We start from the raw sequence: 15,392 nt of genomic DNA on the forward strand, positions 1-15,392 counted from the left end.
ATTACATAATTTTACCATATATTGCAAGAAGACAGTCTCAACAGTGTTTACTCAGAAATGTGTATGTTTGCCCTTATGAAATATTTTTTTCATACTACAGTTGATAATATTTCTTATGTAGGAGCTGCAGTGCAGCAAAGCATGTGAAAGCCAAGTCTCCCTTGAATGTGATAATGTGTGCAAGGAAATGAAAAAGAAAGCATCTGAGGTAATGTCTCTTCTTTTAGTTATTTTTGTCACTGCTTCAGAATTCTTTTACAGTACACTACAAGCACAAAATACTTTATTTCTTAGCATCCAGACAGATAAATCCAGAATCCCAGTGAGTTATGCACCTCTACCAGCAGATGGAGACAAAGCAAACAGACATCACAGTATATATACTTCTGCAGTGACATCAGCCTGCCAGCGATCTCTGTCTCCAGCAGATGGTGGACATGAATCTCCCTACTGGGGATTGCTTCAACTTTTAGAAGGAGAATTTAAACAGGAAAATGAATTGCCCTGCTCTCCTGCGGTGATACCAAATGGTCCCACCCCGAGATGAGAATTCCTGAGGTGATTTCTGTGGTCCCTCAGATGTATGCTTTAGTCAGGTAGCCGTTTTTTTTTTTCAGCCACATGGACTTAGCTGATTGTACAGCTTAAAGGCAGCAGGTGCAGGAGGCCGAGCACGGCAGTGATGGCATATGCCCTCTCTACCCACAGCTAGAGACCATCTCTATACTCAGCCAAGAAGGGCTGAGCTCACGTAAGCATTTAAAAAAAAAAATCTTACTGAGGCAATGAATGTGGGTTGTTTCAGGGATTCACCTTCTCCGAGCTTGGCGTTCCCTTCCGACGTTTGTCCCGTCCTGAGGAAGGTTCAGGAACTGGGGCAGCCTGGAGGGTTGAGCAGCCTTTAATGGCTAAGCCTCGCTCCAAGGTTTTTCTGCTGTGCGCCACATGGTAAGTCGCGATAGTGTTGTTGCGCACTTTTGCCTGCGCGTTCGGCTGCCCTCTACTGGACGTCTGTTCAGCCGAGGTTTCTGGCATTGTGCGTCCAAGTTTTGGACGCTTAATTGGGCTTCGGTTTGAGCGTCCAGGTTGTAGCGACATCCGGTTTGGATGCACATGTAACCTGACTGCACAAATTGGGTTGTGTTTGGGACGCCTAAAAAATTTTGAACTCTCAAAAAAAAAATGGCAACTTTAGCTAAGAAACCTAAGCACCTTGCCCTGTGCACTGCCTGTCATATTCGGGCATCTCAGCCTGCTATGCTCTCTAACTTGTGCCAGTGTTTAGAGGCTGGCACAAGTTAGAGTTTGCTAAGCCTGGCACAAGTTAAATTTTACTAAGCCTGGTCCTTCCCAGCCTGATGAGGTTAAGGGTAAAGATGTGTCAGGAGGAACACCTGATATAGGAAATTCCTTGACTGGTTTCTCAGCAGGGGACAGCAGCTCAGTGGGCACTGCACAAGTGCCTCCTGGTTTTGATATGGATCCTGCTACCTTTTGTTGGGTAGACTTTTTTTCAGGGATTGCAATCCTTTCTTCAGGCACAGTCTTTAGCCCCGTCCGTTCCTGTCAGGCCAGATCCTTAGACGGTGGTCTCTCCCTCTTCCAACCCTACTTTTAAGCGCTGAAGTACACCTTGAGCTGCTGGTGTTTCTGACAGGAATCGAGGCGGTACTGATGTTGTGGAAGATCCTGACTCTGGAGGATGGGAAAATCCCTCCAGGATTGTAACCATAGAGGACTATGTTGCGGTTCTTTCATAGAGATGAACTGCCAGCCCTGATCTCCCAGACATTGAAGATGTTGGAAGCCCCTGGGGCGGATTCCATATCTTAGCCAAAGAAAAATCCCATTTTGGTTTCTTTGCGCAAAGCCTCTTGTTTTTCCCAGTTATAGAAGCCATTCAAGAATTGATTGATCTTGAGTGGGATGCCCTGAAGCAAAATTTCACGTGGGTTGGACCTTGGAAGGCCTATACCCCCTGGATTCAATGGTGAAGACAGTGTCTGCATTTCCCAAAAGTGGATGCGCTTGTCTGCGCTGTCTCTAAAGAGAAGACTATCCCTATGGAGGGAGGAGCGGCCTTGAAAGATGTGCATAATAGGAGAATTGGGGCCATCCTTAAACAAATATTTGAAGCAGTGACACTGCAGATAGCTTCCTGTTGTTCCCTGGTGACTCACTCTTGCTTGCTTCTCTCTCAGGAGGTTAATGACTCTGGCGTGAATTCCAGTGCAGTTATGGAACCCGCTGTCGCTTTAGCAGATGCAAGCTGTGATTTGGTCCATACCTCGGCCAGTGGAGTGGCTTCAGTAGTAGCAGCTAGACGCCAGTTATGGCTGAGAAATTGGTCAGCCGATGCAGCCTCCAAGGCTAACCTTATGAAATTGCCCTTTAAAGGCTTGCTCTTGTTTGGAAGCGAGTTGGAGAAGCTGGCCAGGAATCTCCAGTTCATTGGTTACTGGAAGATATGAAGCAGTTATCATGTCCCTTTGGTATGAAAAGTTGTCTCAAGGGTTCCAAGCGTTTTCGTCCCTACAGAGGAATCACCTTTGAGGACTCTCCTTTTGGCAGGTCTCAGTCCTTTCATATCAGACAACTGAAGCTGAGCAGAGGCTTGGGTATTGGATCTACCCGTGCCGCCCAAAGGTTTGCCGACACACCTCTGGGAACAGGGTATAGGGAAACACCTCTCTCTCTTTTATCAGAGGTGGGTTGAAATTGCATTGGATCAATGGTCCTGGAAGTGATACGAGAAGGATATGTACTGGAATTTTGCAGTGTTCCTTGGGACGTGTTCATTGTGTCTCCCTGCAGAAGAAGCAGGCAGTGGAGTGTAATCTGTTAAGGCTCCTTAGACTGAGGATTGTGGTTCCAGTGCCTACACCTCAAGAAAATACAAGGTGATATAAGACATTTATTTCGTTGTGCCCAAGGAGGGAGGTTTCTTTTCGTCATATCCTGGATCTCAGAGGTCAACTGTCATTTGCGGATTACTCATTTTTGCATGGAAACATTGCACTCAGTAAAAATGGCCGAACAGTTGGGGGAATTTCTGATTTCCTTGGATCTGTCTGAGGCGTACCTCAATATTTCTAACCGATTGGAACACCAACGGTTTCTGCGCTTCTCAGTGTTGGGGTGCCATTATCAGATTCAGGCACTGCCTTTTGGTCTAGCCACCGCTTCCAGGACTTTTTCCAAGGTTATGGTGGTGGTGGCGGCAGCAGAGCTAAGAGAGGATGGAATCCTAGTATTCCCGCATTTAGATGACTTGTTGATTCTCGGGCCAAGCCTCTCAAAGAGAGCCATCTGGTGACCCACAAGGTGATATCCCTGTTGAAGGATTTTGGTTGGGTGGTGAGCCTGCCCAAGAGCAGTCTTCAACCATCTCAGTCATTGGAGTTTCTGGATATGCGGTTCGACACCAAGCAGGGCAAGGCTTTTCTGCCAAAAGCTCATATTCAGAAGTTGTCATAGGTGTGTCTCTTGGTGAACCCTCTATGCCCAACAGTATGGTCCTATCTACAGGTATTTGGTTTGATGACGTCAACCCTGGAAGTGATGGTGTGGGCAAGGGCGCACATGCGTTAGCTTAAGCGTTCCCTGCTGTCTCATTGGAACCCACAGTCTCGGGACTTCGATTCACCTCCACCTGTTGATGGAAGTCTGCTCTCACCTCTAGTGGTGGTTGCAAGGGGGTCATCTGAGAAAGGGAGTTTCCTTGATATCACTAGACTGGTTGGTACTCACAACAGATGTGAGCCTTCATGGTTGGGAGCTCACTGTCAGAACTTTCGGCGCTGGAATTCAGAGGATTCTCTCTGGAACTTTAATTGGCTGGATGCCCTGGTGGTCAGGCTGGCATGCTTGCAGTTCAGTGACAATCTGCAGGGTCAAGCGGTCCAGGTAATGCGGACAACGCAGCGATGGTGGTTTACATCAATCAACAGGGAGGAACCAAGAGCCAGCAAGTGTCACAAGAGAGAGACCAACTTATGGAATGGGTGGAAATGCATCTTCAGGACATTTTGGCTTCACACATTGCAGGAAAAGGCAATGTAAGTGCAGGCTTTCTCAGCAAAAAATGGATATTGTCGGACAAGGCATTTCAGCTGATAGTGGATCGCTGGGGCCTTCCATTTCTAGACCTGCTGGTGACTTTTCGAAATGCGAAGGTTCCTCAATTCTTCAGTCACAGGAGAAATCTGAAGTCCTTGAGTATCAATGCTCTTGTGTAAGCCTGGCCGGAAGACAAGGTGCTGTATGCCTTTCCCCCATGGCCCATGTTGGGCAGAATAGTTCAGAGGGTTGAAGGCCACATGAGGGATGGTGCTCTGGCTGGCACCAGATTGGCCCAGGAGACCATAGTATGCAGATCTGCGAAGACTCCTGGTAGACTCCCCCCTCCGTCTTCCACTGCACAGGAATCTGTTGCAGCAGGGGCCTGTCCTTCATGAAGATCTGACTCAATTTTGTCTTACGGTATAATCCTTGAGAGGGCTTGCTTGTTTGAAGCATGGATATTCTGCTGTGGTGATTGCCACCTTACTTCGAGCACAAAGGTTTGCCACTTCCATAGCATATGTGTGAGTTTGGTGAGTGTTTGAGGCTTGATGTGAAGATCAAAGTGCTCTTCCTCATTCAGTTAAAATCTTGTTCATTTTGGAATTCCTGCAGGATGGGTTGAATTAATGTATTGTCCCTTAATTCCTTGAAGCTGTAGGTAGCAGCTCTTGCTTGTTTCGGGGTCCAGGTGAATGGTGAATCCTTATAGTCTCATCCTGATGTGGTAAATTTCTTGAGGGGAGTGAAGCATCTTAGGCCTCCTCTGCGGTTACTGGTTCCTTTCTGGAGTCTTAATCTGGTTTTGGATTTCTGGGCGGCTCCTACGTTTTCATTGTGGTTACTGACCTTGAAAATGGTGTTTCTTGTAGTGATCTGTTCTGTGCGTCAGGGGTGATACAGCTACATACCTTTCCTTCCTTCTTGCCTAAAGTAGTCTTAGACTTTCACTTAAATCAGTCCATTTCCTTGCCTTCTCTGGATAAGGAAAGAGATGCAGAGGAATATCGCCTGTTGCTTTCCTTGGATATCAAGAGACGCTCTTCATGGTGAGACTGCGCCTTGAATACTGTGTACATTTCTGGTCGCCGCATCTCAAAAAAAAAATATAGTTGCAATGGAGAAGGTACAGAGAAGGGTGACCAAAATGATAAAGGGGATGGAACAGCTCCCCTAAAGAAAGACTAAGGAAGTTAGGACTGTTCAGCTTGGAGAAGAGATGGCTGAGGGGGAATATGATAAAGGTGTTTAAAATCATGAGAGATCTAAAACGGGTAAATGTGAATCAGTTATTTACTCTTTCAGATAATAGGACTAGGGGGCACTCTGTGAAGATAGCATGTAGCACATTTAAAACTAATCAGAGAAAGTTCTTTTTCACTCAACGCACAATTAAACTATTAAATTTGTTGCCAGGGGGTGTAGTTAGCATAGCTGGGTTTAAAAAAGGTTTGGATAAGTTCTTGGAGGAGAAGTCCATTACCTGCTATTAATCAAGTTGACTTAGAAAATAGCCACTGCTCTTACTAGCATCAGTAGCATGGGATAGACTTAGTTTTTGGGTACTTGCCAGGTACTTACAGCCTGGATTGGCCACTGTTGGAAACAGGATGCTGGGCTTGATGGACCCTTGGTCTGACCCAGTATGGCATGCTCTTATGTGCCATGAGGTATCTAGAGGTTTCTAAACCTTTCCGAAAGATGGATCACCTGTTTGTCCTTCAAGGTGGAGATAAACAGGCAAGCCGGCTTCACAGGCTATGATAGCTCGCTGGATTAAGGAGATAGTCACAGTGGCGTATGTGGCAACTGAAAAAAAAAAGGTACCTACTCAGGTTAGTGCTTATTCCACTAGGGCTCAGCAATGTCATGGGCGGAGGTTAGATTGTTGTCCCCGGTTGACATTTGCCAAGCTGCAACATGGATTTCCTTGCACACCTTTTCCAAGTATTATCATTTGGATGTGCAGGCCCGGGAGGATGCAGCCTTTGCACGTGTGGTTCGGACTGGGCCACGGGCAGCCTCCTGCCCTATTTGGGAGTAGCTTGGGTACATCGCTCTGATCCTGAATCCATCTGTCTAGATGCTAGGAAATGAGAAATTACTACTTACCTGATAATTTCCTTTTCCTTAATGTAGACATGTGGATTCAGCTTCCTGCCCTTGGCTGCCGAATGATTGTGTTATGGTCGTCCTCTGTGCTACATGTTCCAAGGGTTACTGGTAAGTGTTCATCCAGTCCCTAGATTGGTGTTCATACATTCTTTGCCTGAGTTCAGTATTTCCTGTTGGTTGAGTGCTGAAATGGTTATCTGTTATTATTCAAGTTTTTTGCTAATCTGTCCACAGTTGGCTTTTTAAGAGAATACTGGCAGGTGGATGTCACTGCAGGGGTATATATACTATAGTTATCTAAAAGTTAACCAATAAGTTTAACTGGCTAATTTTAAACCTGCTCAATAGCATGTCTAACTTTTCTAGCTAACTTAGCTGGATAAGTCGGAATATCAACCTCCTTATGATTTTAGTTTTGGAAGCCTTCTTCAGGTAATTGCAGAATGAGGTAGACATGAAGTTTCCTGAACATGCAAGTAAGTGCCAGGTTGCATTACAGTGAAGTTCTAATGTGATGTTAGTTTTCAAAGGTATAAGAGTTGTAAGGCGAATTGAAGTCGAGGTGGAAGGGGTGACAGATTACATACAGCAAGACTTACAGCTACCAGCGATCTGTCTGATATTGGGCAAAGAAAACAAACGTATGTGTCAGCCCTCAATTCTATGTATCTAAGGGAACTAACATGGCACCCACATTACTTTAACATAAAAGAGAAAAAATAAAATGCCAGATCTGTGCTGTTCTATAGTCAATCTCACATTATCTCTAACCCTATATATATATCTATCTACAGATAAAAGCAGCGGAAGAAAAAGCCATTGCTGAAGAGGAAAAGCGCAGACAGCAGGTATGTTACTTATACTGCCTCCCTCGAACAAAAGTTTGACCCAAAGCAGTTTATAGCAAACAGAATCGTCATTTTGCGGTAAATAGCGCAACGCATGTTAGTATGCAAATTTCACATTTGCTATGCGAGTTGGAGGAGTTTGGATGGAGATAACAGTAACGAGCAGCTCCTAACATCAATTGCAATAGAATAATGCACAGCAACACAGGTTTTAACACTAGAAATAGCTACACCTTTTTTCTGTGCATTGTGCCCCTGCAGTAGCTGTGCATTATTGACCAAAAAGGTTTTTATCACACATGCTGTTCGGGCAGGAGAGAGGGAGAGAGAGACTCTGTAGAGACCAATATGTAACTTAACTGTTTATGCCACTGTAAGAGGAGTACTTTTAACTCTGGGTGAGGTGTGGGGTAATTTCTTTTGGGGGGGGTGTGAATTTATATATACAGTAGGAGGTACGAACAGCAAAGTTGACATCACTGAACATTTTCTGTTTGAACTGATGAAAGGTACAAGAGAAGTTGATTTGTACAATACACATTCTTCCTAGCTTCAAACAAGCTAGGTAGAGAGTGCATCAGGCTGGATAGAGAGTGCATTGCACAGATCAACTCCTCTTGTAACTTTCATCTGTTCAAACAGAAAACGTTCATTGATGTCAATTTTGCTGTTTATACCTCCTACTGTGTATATAAAACTGCCCTCCCCAAACCTCACCCCAAGTTAAAAGTGGTATAATTAGTTAAGTTTCATATTTGTCTCTACAGGGTCTCTCTCTCTTGCCATGTGTGAAAAGTAGCACTGGTGTGATGAATTTATCGTACCTTGCGGAAATTACCAATGCAATGCGGGAGCAGGGAAATTAGCCTAACTATGCCCTCCTTTTTTTTTTTTTTTTTTTTTTTTAATCGCAGGCGCCATTTTGGCTATAAATATAGCATTTCCTAGCTTGTAGTTAGATGGACTCAGGACCATTGGTTTATGCTCCCCTGGTCGCAGATGGAGATGGAGCAAGCTGACATCACAGTATACATAACCCTGCAGTGACCCCAGTCTCTCAGTATTCTCAGTCTCCAACAGATGGTGGACGTGCATCTCCCTATGTGGATTGCTTTGAGCTTTTTGAAAGGAGAAATTTGAAATTCTAAATTCAAGAAACGAAAGCCCTACTCTCCTGCGGTGGTACCTAAAGATTCCTCCCCCAGTTGAGAATTCCTGAGGCAATTTCCATGGTCCCTCAGAGGTGTGCCTTGGTCCAGTGGCTGGGTTTCCCATCTTGGAATTAGCTGCTACTTCAGCTGAAAGGCAGTGAGTGCAGGAGGCCGAGTGTGGCGGTGACGGCAGATGCCCTCTCCCCCTGCAGCCAGAGACTCTCTGTACTCATTTGGTAAGCGCTTTAGCTCAGGTAAGGTTTAAAAAAAAAAAAGAGTTTTTCCTGAAGCAGAACCAGAGGGGTTTCAGGACTTCCTCCGGTCTCTGTTCTCGGCTCACTGTGCTGACATTCGTTCCCGTTCCCGTTAGGATTGAGCAGCCTCCGGTAGGCTAGGCACCGCACTTAGGCTTTTTTCTTGCATGCCACATGTAGGCTGCGGCAGACGTTTTCACCCGCTCTTGAGTGTGTTCTGCCACCCTCTATAGGTCGTCAGTGTGCACAGTGTGTCAGCTCTGCACACACATTGTGCGCTCTGTTTTTGGATGTGCTTTTTACGCACACAAACTTCATGCTTAACTTGGCGCACAGGTTGTGTGTGCGCCTTGCCGCACTTTCTTCTAGGTGCTTATTTTTTTGGGCGCATTTCATTTTTGAGCACAAGCCGTTCAGACACATGTTTTACTGCATCGATGGCGCCGATAAGCAAGAAACCTAAGCGTCTTCCTATTTGTGTTGCTTGTCATATTAGGGCTTCTCAGCCTGACCTGGTTTCTAACCTGTGTCAGTGCTGCTCAGACATTCAGGGAGAGTTGTCTTCCTCTGATTTTGCTAAGCCTGGCTCTTCCCATTCTGATGACGGGTTGGTCACAACCTTGACTGGGGGGATGCCAGCTCTTGGTTCTCACTGGACTGGCTCCTCCACTGACGAAGGCAGTTCTGTGGGACCAGCTCCAGTTCCTTCTGGGCTGGGTCTGGACCCGGCTGCTTTTTCTTGGGTGGAATATTTTAAGGCTTACAAGCCTTTCTTCAAGCGCAGTCCTCTACTTCCCCGGACCCTCAACTGGTGGCTCCTCCCTCTTCCAGTCCTATGCTTAAACGCCAGGGCTCGCCTCAGCTCCCTGCGGGTGTTCAGGACAGGAATCCAGATGACACTGATGATGCGGTTGATTCAGATTCCCTGGAAGATGGGTCTATTCCTCCAGAGCTGGAACCGTATCGAACCATGTTTCGGTTCTTTCATAGAGATGAACTGCCAGGCCTGATTTCCAAGACCTTGAAATAGCTGGGTGTTCCTGGTTCAGATGCTTTGTGAGAGCCGAAAAAGAATCCCATTTGGGTTTCCTTAATTAAAGCCTCTTGTTTTTTCCCGGTGATGGATGCCATCCAGGAATTGATTGATCTGGAATAGGATGCCCCAGAGATAAATTTTAAAGGGGGTCGGATATTGGAAGGCCTGCACCCTCTGGATCCGGCTGTGAGAGAGCGTTTGCATTTTCCCAAAGTGGATGCTTTGGTATGTACCATGTCTAAGCGGATGACTATCTCCGTAGAGGGAGGACCGGCTTTGAAGGATGTCCATGATAGAAGAATTGAGGAAAAGCCAACGTAAAAGCAGACTTTCTCAGCAGGGAGAGTCTGGACTCAGGAGAGTGGGTGTTGTCAGCCGAGGTGTTTCAGGTGATTGTGGATCACTGGGGCCTTCCGTTCCTAGACCTGCTGGCGACTTCTCAAAATGCAAAGGTTCCTCGCTTCTACGGTTGCAGGAGAGATCCGTGGTCCCTGGGAATAGACTCTCTCATATAGGTCTGGCTGGAAAACAGATTGCTTTAGGCCTTCCTCGCGGCCCTTGCTGGGCAGGATAATTCGCAAAATCGAAGGCCACAGGGAGCTAGTACTTCTGGTGGTGCCGGACTGGCCCAGGTGTCCGTATAATGCGGATTTGTGACGACTCCTGTTAGAGATCCCCTTTTGTCTTCCGCCGCACATGGATCTGCTTCAGCAGGGACTGGTTCTTCACAAGGATCCAACTCAATTCTGTCTTAAGGTTTGGCCCTTGAGAGGGTTCGCCTGTTACAGCATGGTTATTCTTCTGTGGTGATTGCTATTTTACTCCGCATTCTCAATTTCTCCACTTCCTTGGCTTATGGGTGCGTTTGGAGAGTTTTTGAGGCCTGACGTGAGGAGCAGGGTGTTCTTCCTCGTTCAGTTAAGATCCCTCTCATTCTGGATTTTTTGCTGGTTGGATTGGATAAAGGCTTGGCTCTTAATTCCTTGAAGGATCAGGTTGCAGCTCTTGCCTGTTTCAAGAGCCTGGTGAATGGTGTTTCCTTGTCTCATCCTGATGTGGCCTGTTTTTTGAAGGGAGTGAAGCACCAGTTCCATTGTGGAGTCTAAATTTGGTGCTGGACGTTTTGGAGGGTCCTATGTTCCGACCACTGCATAGCCTTTCTTTATAGTTGTTGACTTTGAAGGCTGTGTTGCTGATGTTACATGTTCTGTGCGTCGGATTTCTGACCTGCAAGCATTGTCTTGCCGGGAGTCATTCCTTCGGGTGGCTCCGGGGTTGTTATAGCTGCATACTGTTCCATTCCTCTTGCCAATGTAGTCTTGGACTTTCATTTGAATCAGTCCAGCTCCTTGCCATCCCTGGATAAGGTCAGGGATGTGGAGGACTTTCGCCTTTACGCTCCTTGGATGTTAAAATGTCTTGTCATGCGATATCTGGAGGTCTCTGAGTCTTTTCGAAAAACGGATCACCAGTTTGTTCTCCATGGCGGATGTAAGCAGGGTGCTCCGGGTTTGTGGGCTACCATAGCTCTTGGATTAAGGAGGTGGTCACAGCCGTGTATGTGGATGTTAGAAAGCCGTTGCCTACTCAGCTTAGGGCTCATTCCACTAGGGATCAGACAGTGTCATGGGTGGAGGCTAGTCTATTATCTCCCGTCGATTTCTGCCGAGCTGCGACGTGGTCCTCCTTACACACTTTTTCAAAGTTTTATCATCTAGATGTGCAGGCCCGGGAGGATGTAGCCTTTGCACATACAGTGTTGACTGAACCGCGGGCAGCCTCCCACTCTGTTGGAGAGTAGCTTTGGTACATCCCCCTGGTTTTGAGTCCATCTGTCTACACGTTAGGAAACGGAGAAATTACTTACCTGATAATTTCATTTTCCTTAGTGTAGACAGATGGACTCAGCTTCCCACCCTTGACTGCTGCATGAGTGTATCAATAGTCTTCCTGTGGGGCTCTGGGTCCCAAGGGATTACTGGCAAGTGTTCATCTAATCCCTAGCATCGGGTAACCTAGAATCTTATGTGATTTCACTGATTATAGTTGGTTGAGTACAGTTCTGGTTACATGTTTTTAATCGTTTTTTGCTAGTCAGTCCACAGTTGCTTTTAAAGAGAATACTGGCAGGCTGGAGTCACTGCAGGGTTATATATACTGTGTCATCAGCTTGCTCCGTCTTCATCTGCTGGCAGGTGAGCATAAACCACTGGCCCTGAGTCTGCATTTGCACACGGATGTGCATGTCCTGGAAAGTAGGCGCTTTAGTTCTGCATGAAACTTCTTGTTTGAGATGTTCTCCACACCAAGATGAACATCATGGTGATTCTTGGTCATGTAATTGGATATGTTTTCTTTGAAGTTTGTGGAAGAACAGTGAATAATCCTCCCGCACCATGCAATTATCATTAATCTGCCCTTGCTGTACTCCCAGCATGCTTAGGAACTCGAAGAGTACACCCCTTGCGAACTTGTGTAAAAATACCATGCCATTTTCTGGGTGGTGCATCTGAAATGTTTTGTGTTCTTGTAACAGAATAAATGTGGAGATTGTCAAATACTTTCAACACACCATTTGTGTCCAGACAGCTTCATGATTTGATCATGTCCAACTCCCATACCAGATTATGGAGTTGACTCAGCCCTTTAAGGTCCAAGATGTCTAGGCAATGAGCATAGGATTGGACCTCATTGGAAGGTGACTTTTCCAGAATGCTTTGCTGTTGTCTTGCAAAGCAATCTATCAGGTCTGTGGTGTGAAGTGCAAATTTTCACTCTGTTTGGCTTCTGCAGAATGAAGAGATATTTCAACTCATTATGGCTTGGTAGGAAAAGGGGGAAGAGAGAAATGTGTATTCAAGATGGGAACAGTTTCTGCCACGGCCTTTTATGCCCTCATGAAAGCATGGTCACAAGCTTCAGGCTTTAAAGAGGATGTGCAAGACAGATTCAGTTCATGCTCGGCTGATCATCTTGCATGGCAACAGGTCCTAGCCCTGATTCCATTTGAGCTGGAAGCCCAAAGGAGCAGGAGGAAACTACCAAATAAAAGAAAATACATTGAAAATCTTATTGTAGAAGTAATAATTTAAAAAAAAAAAAAAATAGAAACTTGTGATATTTCCTAGGATTCCTTTCCAATTCTTGTTTTCACTCTAAGGGAATGTGGGTTTCATGTAAGCAAATTGTGTATGTGCTACTTTTGGTGGTATGCTGTCAGATGTCTGAAAAGGGGCACTTCAATACAAAATGTCCCTTTAAGAATCCTAGGTTTACTCCTCTTGTGCTTATTTTTAGGTATTGTTGTAATATTGCCGTATTTTAAAACAGCCAAGTTGCAAGCAGAGTAATAAAATGATCACTTTTATCTACTGAAATAAATGAATGCATGCAGTTGCTATTGTTTTAATTGTCTCCACAAAATCATACGTTTAGCAACATGCAATATATATAATAGTAAGGTATTTAACCCTATGTATATTTGCTCTTGATAACAAAATGCCTACAAGAGGTATCATAAAAGAAACCTTCCAGTTTGAAACCCTGTATCTTGTCCAGTGCTTATTTCCTCTGGAAAATTAATTCACATAAAGAAGACGGTCCATGCCATAAAATGCAAAACCAGACAAACTTATTTGCCAGTTTGGAGCCATATTTGAGTTTTAGGCAAAAAAGTACAAACACCCTGCAAGCTAGTTTGCATGTACAAATTTAGTATAGCACATCTTCTGGCCAAGAATTTCATTTCCTGCCAATTTTGGAAGGAGAAAATTTCCATAGACAGAATTATTCCAGAAAGCATAGCTGAATTTCGACCCCCTTTTTTAAGTTCAGAACTTTTAGGGCAAAAGTCCTGCTACGCTGTTGCAAGTTTTTGCTTGTATAATTTTTGTTTTGGGTTTTTTCATCCTTAAGTTTCAGGAAATTAAATTGTTGGGCAAGACACTTGCTATTTTTTGTTTTTCTATAAACAGACTATATACTCTTCGGCGCATTTGACTAGCGCTGAACATCTATTGCTTTTACCTTGCCTTTCTGTCCATGCACATGCAAAGACCGTAAACTCTCCCCATGCATGGACATGCCTGAAATGCCATAGGCAGGTATTGCCAGGATTCCAGCATGCCTTCCAAATTTGAGTCAGACTTGTGCACAAGCAGAGCTCCGGGAACACAGTGCCCAAAAACTTGAAAATGCTCCTCCTTGTCTTTACAAATTCTCCTACTTGCTTATGCTGCTTTTGCTTAAAACTTAAATCTAGCCCCTGTTCTTTTCTTGATTCCCATTAAGTGAAGATGTGCAACAAGAAAAAGATTGAATTAGGGCCATCGTTTTTTTTGTACTGACTAAATGCAAGATCCCTGAAAAAGGTCAGCAATATCCACAAGTTTTCAATATTGGTCAGTATAAGTCCCATATGGCTTTCTCTACTATGCATTTTTCCCATAAACACAGAATGGGGAAAACATCATAGTGAATGGAGCCCATATTGTCATCTAATCTCAGCAGTTGATATTTTACTTTTTGTACTGGTATATGTTGACATTGACAGTTTTTAATGTGTTTCTTGTACTCCTGCTTCAGGCTGAGCTGGAAGCTTTTGAAAACAGGCTGAGAGGAAGACGGAAGAGAAACAGGAAAAAGGACGACATAGAAATCGAACAGTCGCTGTGGCAGAAATACAAGGCTTACATACTAATGCCTGTTTTTGGCATGGCTCTTGCTGTGTTTGCTTTGTACATCACTCACAGTAATGTTTGACGTCTTGAGTTGAGATGTAAGATTCTGGTGTATATTCAGTTAACTCATTTGATGGGAAGCTCCATGCTGAAAATTCACGGCAGCTTAATTGACCTTCCTGCTAATGTATTGCCCTGACTGAGCAGTGAGACCCAAGTTAATTATGAGCCATCTATCATTAGAAAGGTCTCTTTCTGATGCTAGGAGTACGTCTTTGATTCCAGCAGTAACAGACCAGACCATTGATGTGAGTGTCCTGTCTTACCAAAGTCTGGAGCACTTTGTGAACCCGCTGCTCTGCTTCTGTTTGTAGGGATGAGCATAGCTGCAGCAATTCTGTATCCTCTTAAAAATGAGCTCTCATATAAACTGCATGGCTGGAAAACTTCTTGTTAAGGGGTGAGTTAATTTCCCCTGGCTAGACAGTAAGTTGCCTTGGATTATGAGCATGGAATTTCCTTTTAATAGTTAGCCTTTTGTAGAATTGATCTCAGTGTATAGTTTATTTGAGCTTTGTAGCTTATCCTTGCAAATTAGTTGCTTAAAAACTAAAAAAAAAAAAAAACCCCAACCCCACCCCCCCCACCACCACCACAAAGAATGTCTTTCAGAAGAACTACATCTATTCAAACTAATCAATGTGCATTGTGGATAGCATTAGGTACATAACCAGCACCAAAACTAAAAATATATCACATTATCATAGTACTTATCATTTTTACTGTGATACTAGAATACGCAGCGCTGTACAATGGTGATAAGCATTCAGGTAGAACAAGTCACTGCTCCAAGGACCTTATAATCTGTGTGTGTGTACCTGAGGCAGCATGAAATAGTGATTGCTCAAGGTCACAAGGAGTGTCAGTGAGAGAAGCAGGATTTGAATCCTATTTCCCAGCCCATTGCTTTAACCCCTGGGGCACTGCCTTTTTCTCTCTCATGTCTTTGTCATATTTTAATAAACCATCTAGCTATTATGGAGAAACCATTGTTTAGTAGCGATGTCATCCATGGCAGTTATTAGGTTTTATATTCATATAAATGTATTGACACGGCATTTTTACTGTTGTGTTTGTCTGTGATACATTTGTTTCAAAATAAGCAAGCTATTTCAATAGATGTATACTGAAAGACAATACCAGATAAAATGACTTGTTTTGCATTAGCTGGATGATATTAAAATGTA

At 44.4% G+C, this 15,392-nt stretch overlaps 1 protein-coding gene across 2 annotated transcripts in view; it reads left to right on the forward strand.

The window, feature by feature from the left end:
* NFXL1 (nuclear transcription factor, X-box binding like 1) overlaps window positions 1-14,807 on the forward strand; it is a 273,886-nt gene extending 259,079 nt beyond the window's left edge. For both annotated transcript variants that reach the window (XM_029588216.1, XM_029588206.1), the window contains exons 21-23: window positions 122-208; window positions 6,972-7,025; window positions 14,051-14,807. In XM_029588216.1, coding sequence (XP_029444076.1) covers window positions 122-208; window positions 6,972-7,025; window positions 14,051-14,227 — 318 coding nt within the window. In that variant the 3' untranslated portion in view covers window positions 14,228-14,807. The remainder of the gene's footprint in view (window positions 1-121; window positions 209-6,971; window positions 7,026-14,050) is intronic.
* Window positions 14,808-15,392: the final 585 nt, after the last annotated feature.

Source organism: Rhinatrema bivittatum, chromosome 1 (assembly GCF_901001135.1).
Source record: "Rhinatrema bivittatum chromosome 1, aRhiBiv1.1, whole genome shotgun sequence".
In the NCBI taxonomy this organism is placed as follows: Eukaryota; Metazoa; Chordata; class Amphibia; order Gymnophiona; family Rhinatrematidae; genus Rhinatrema; species Rhinatrema bivittatum.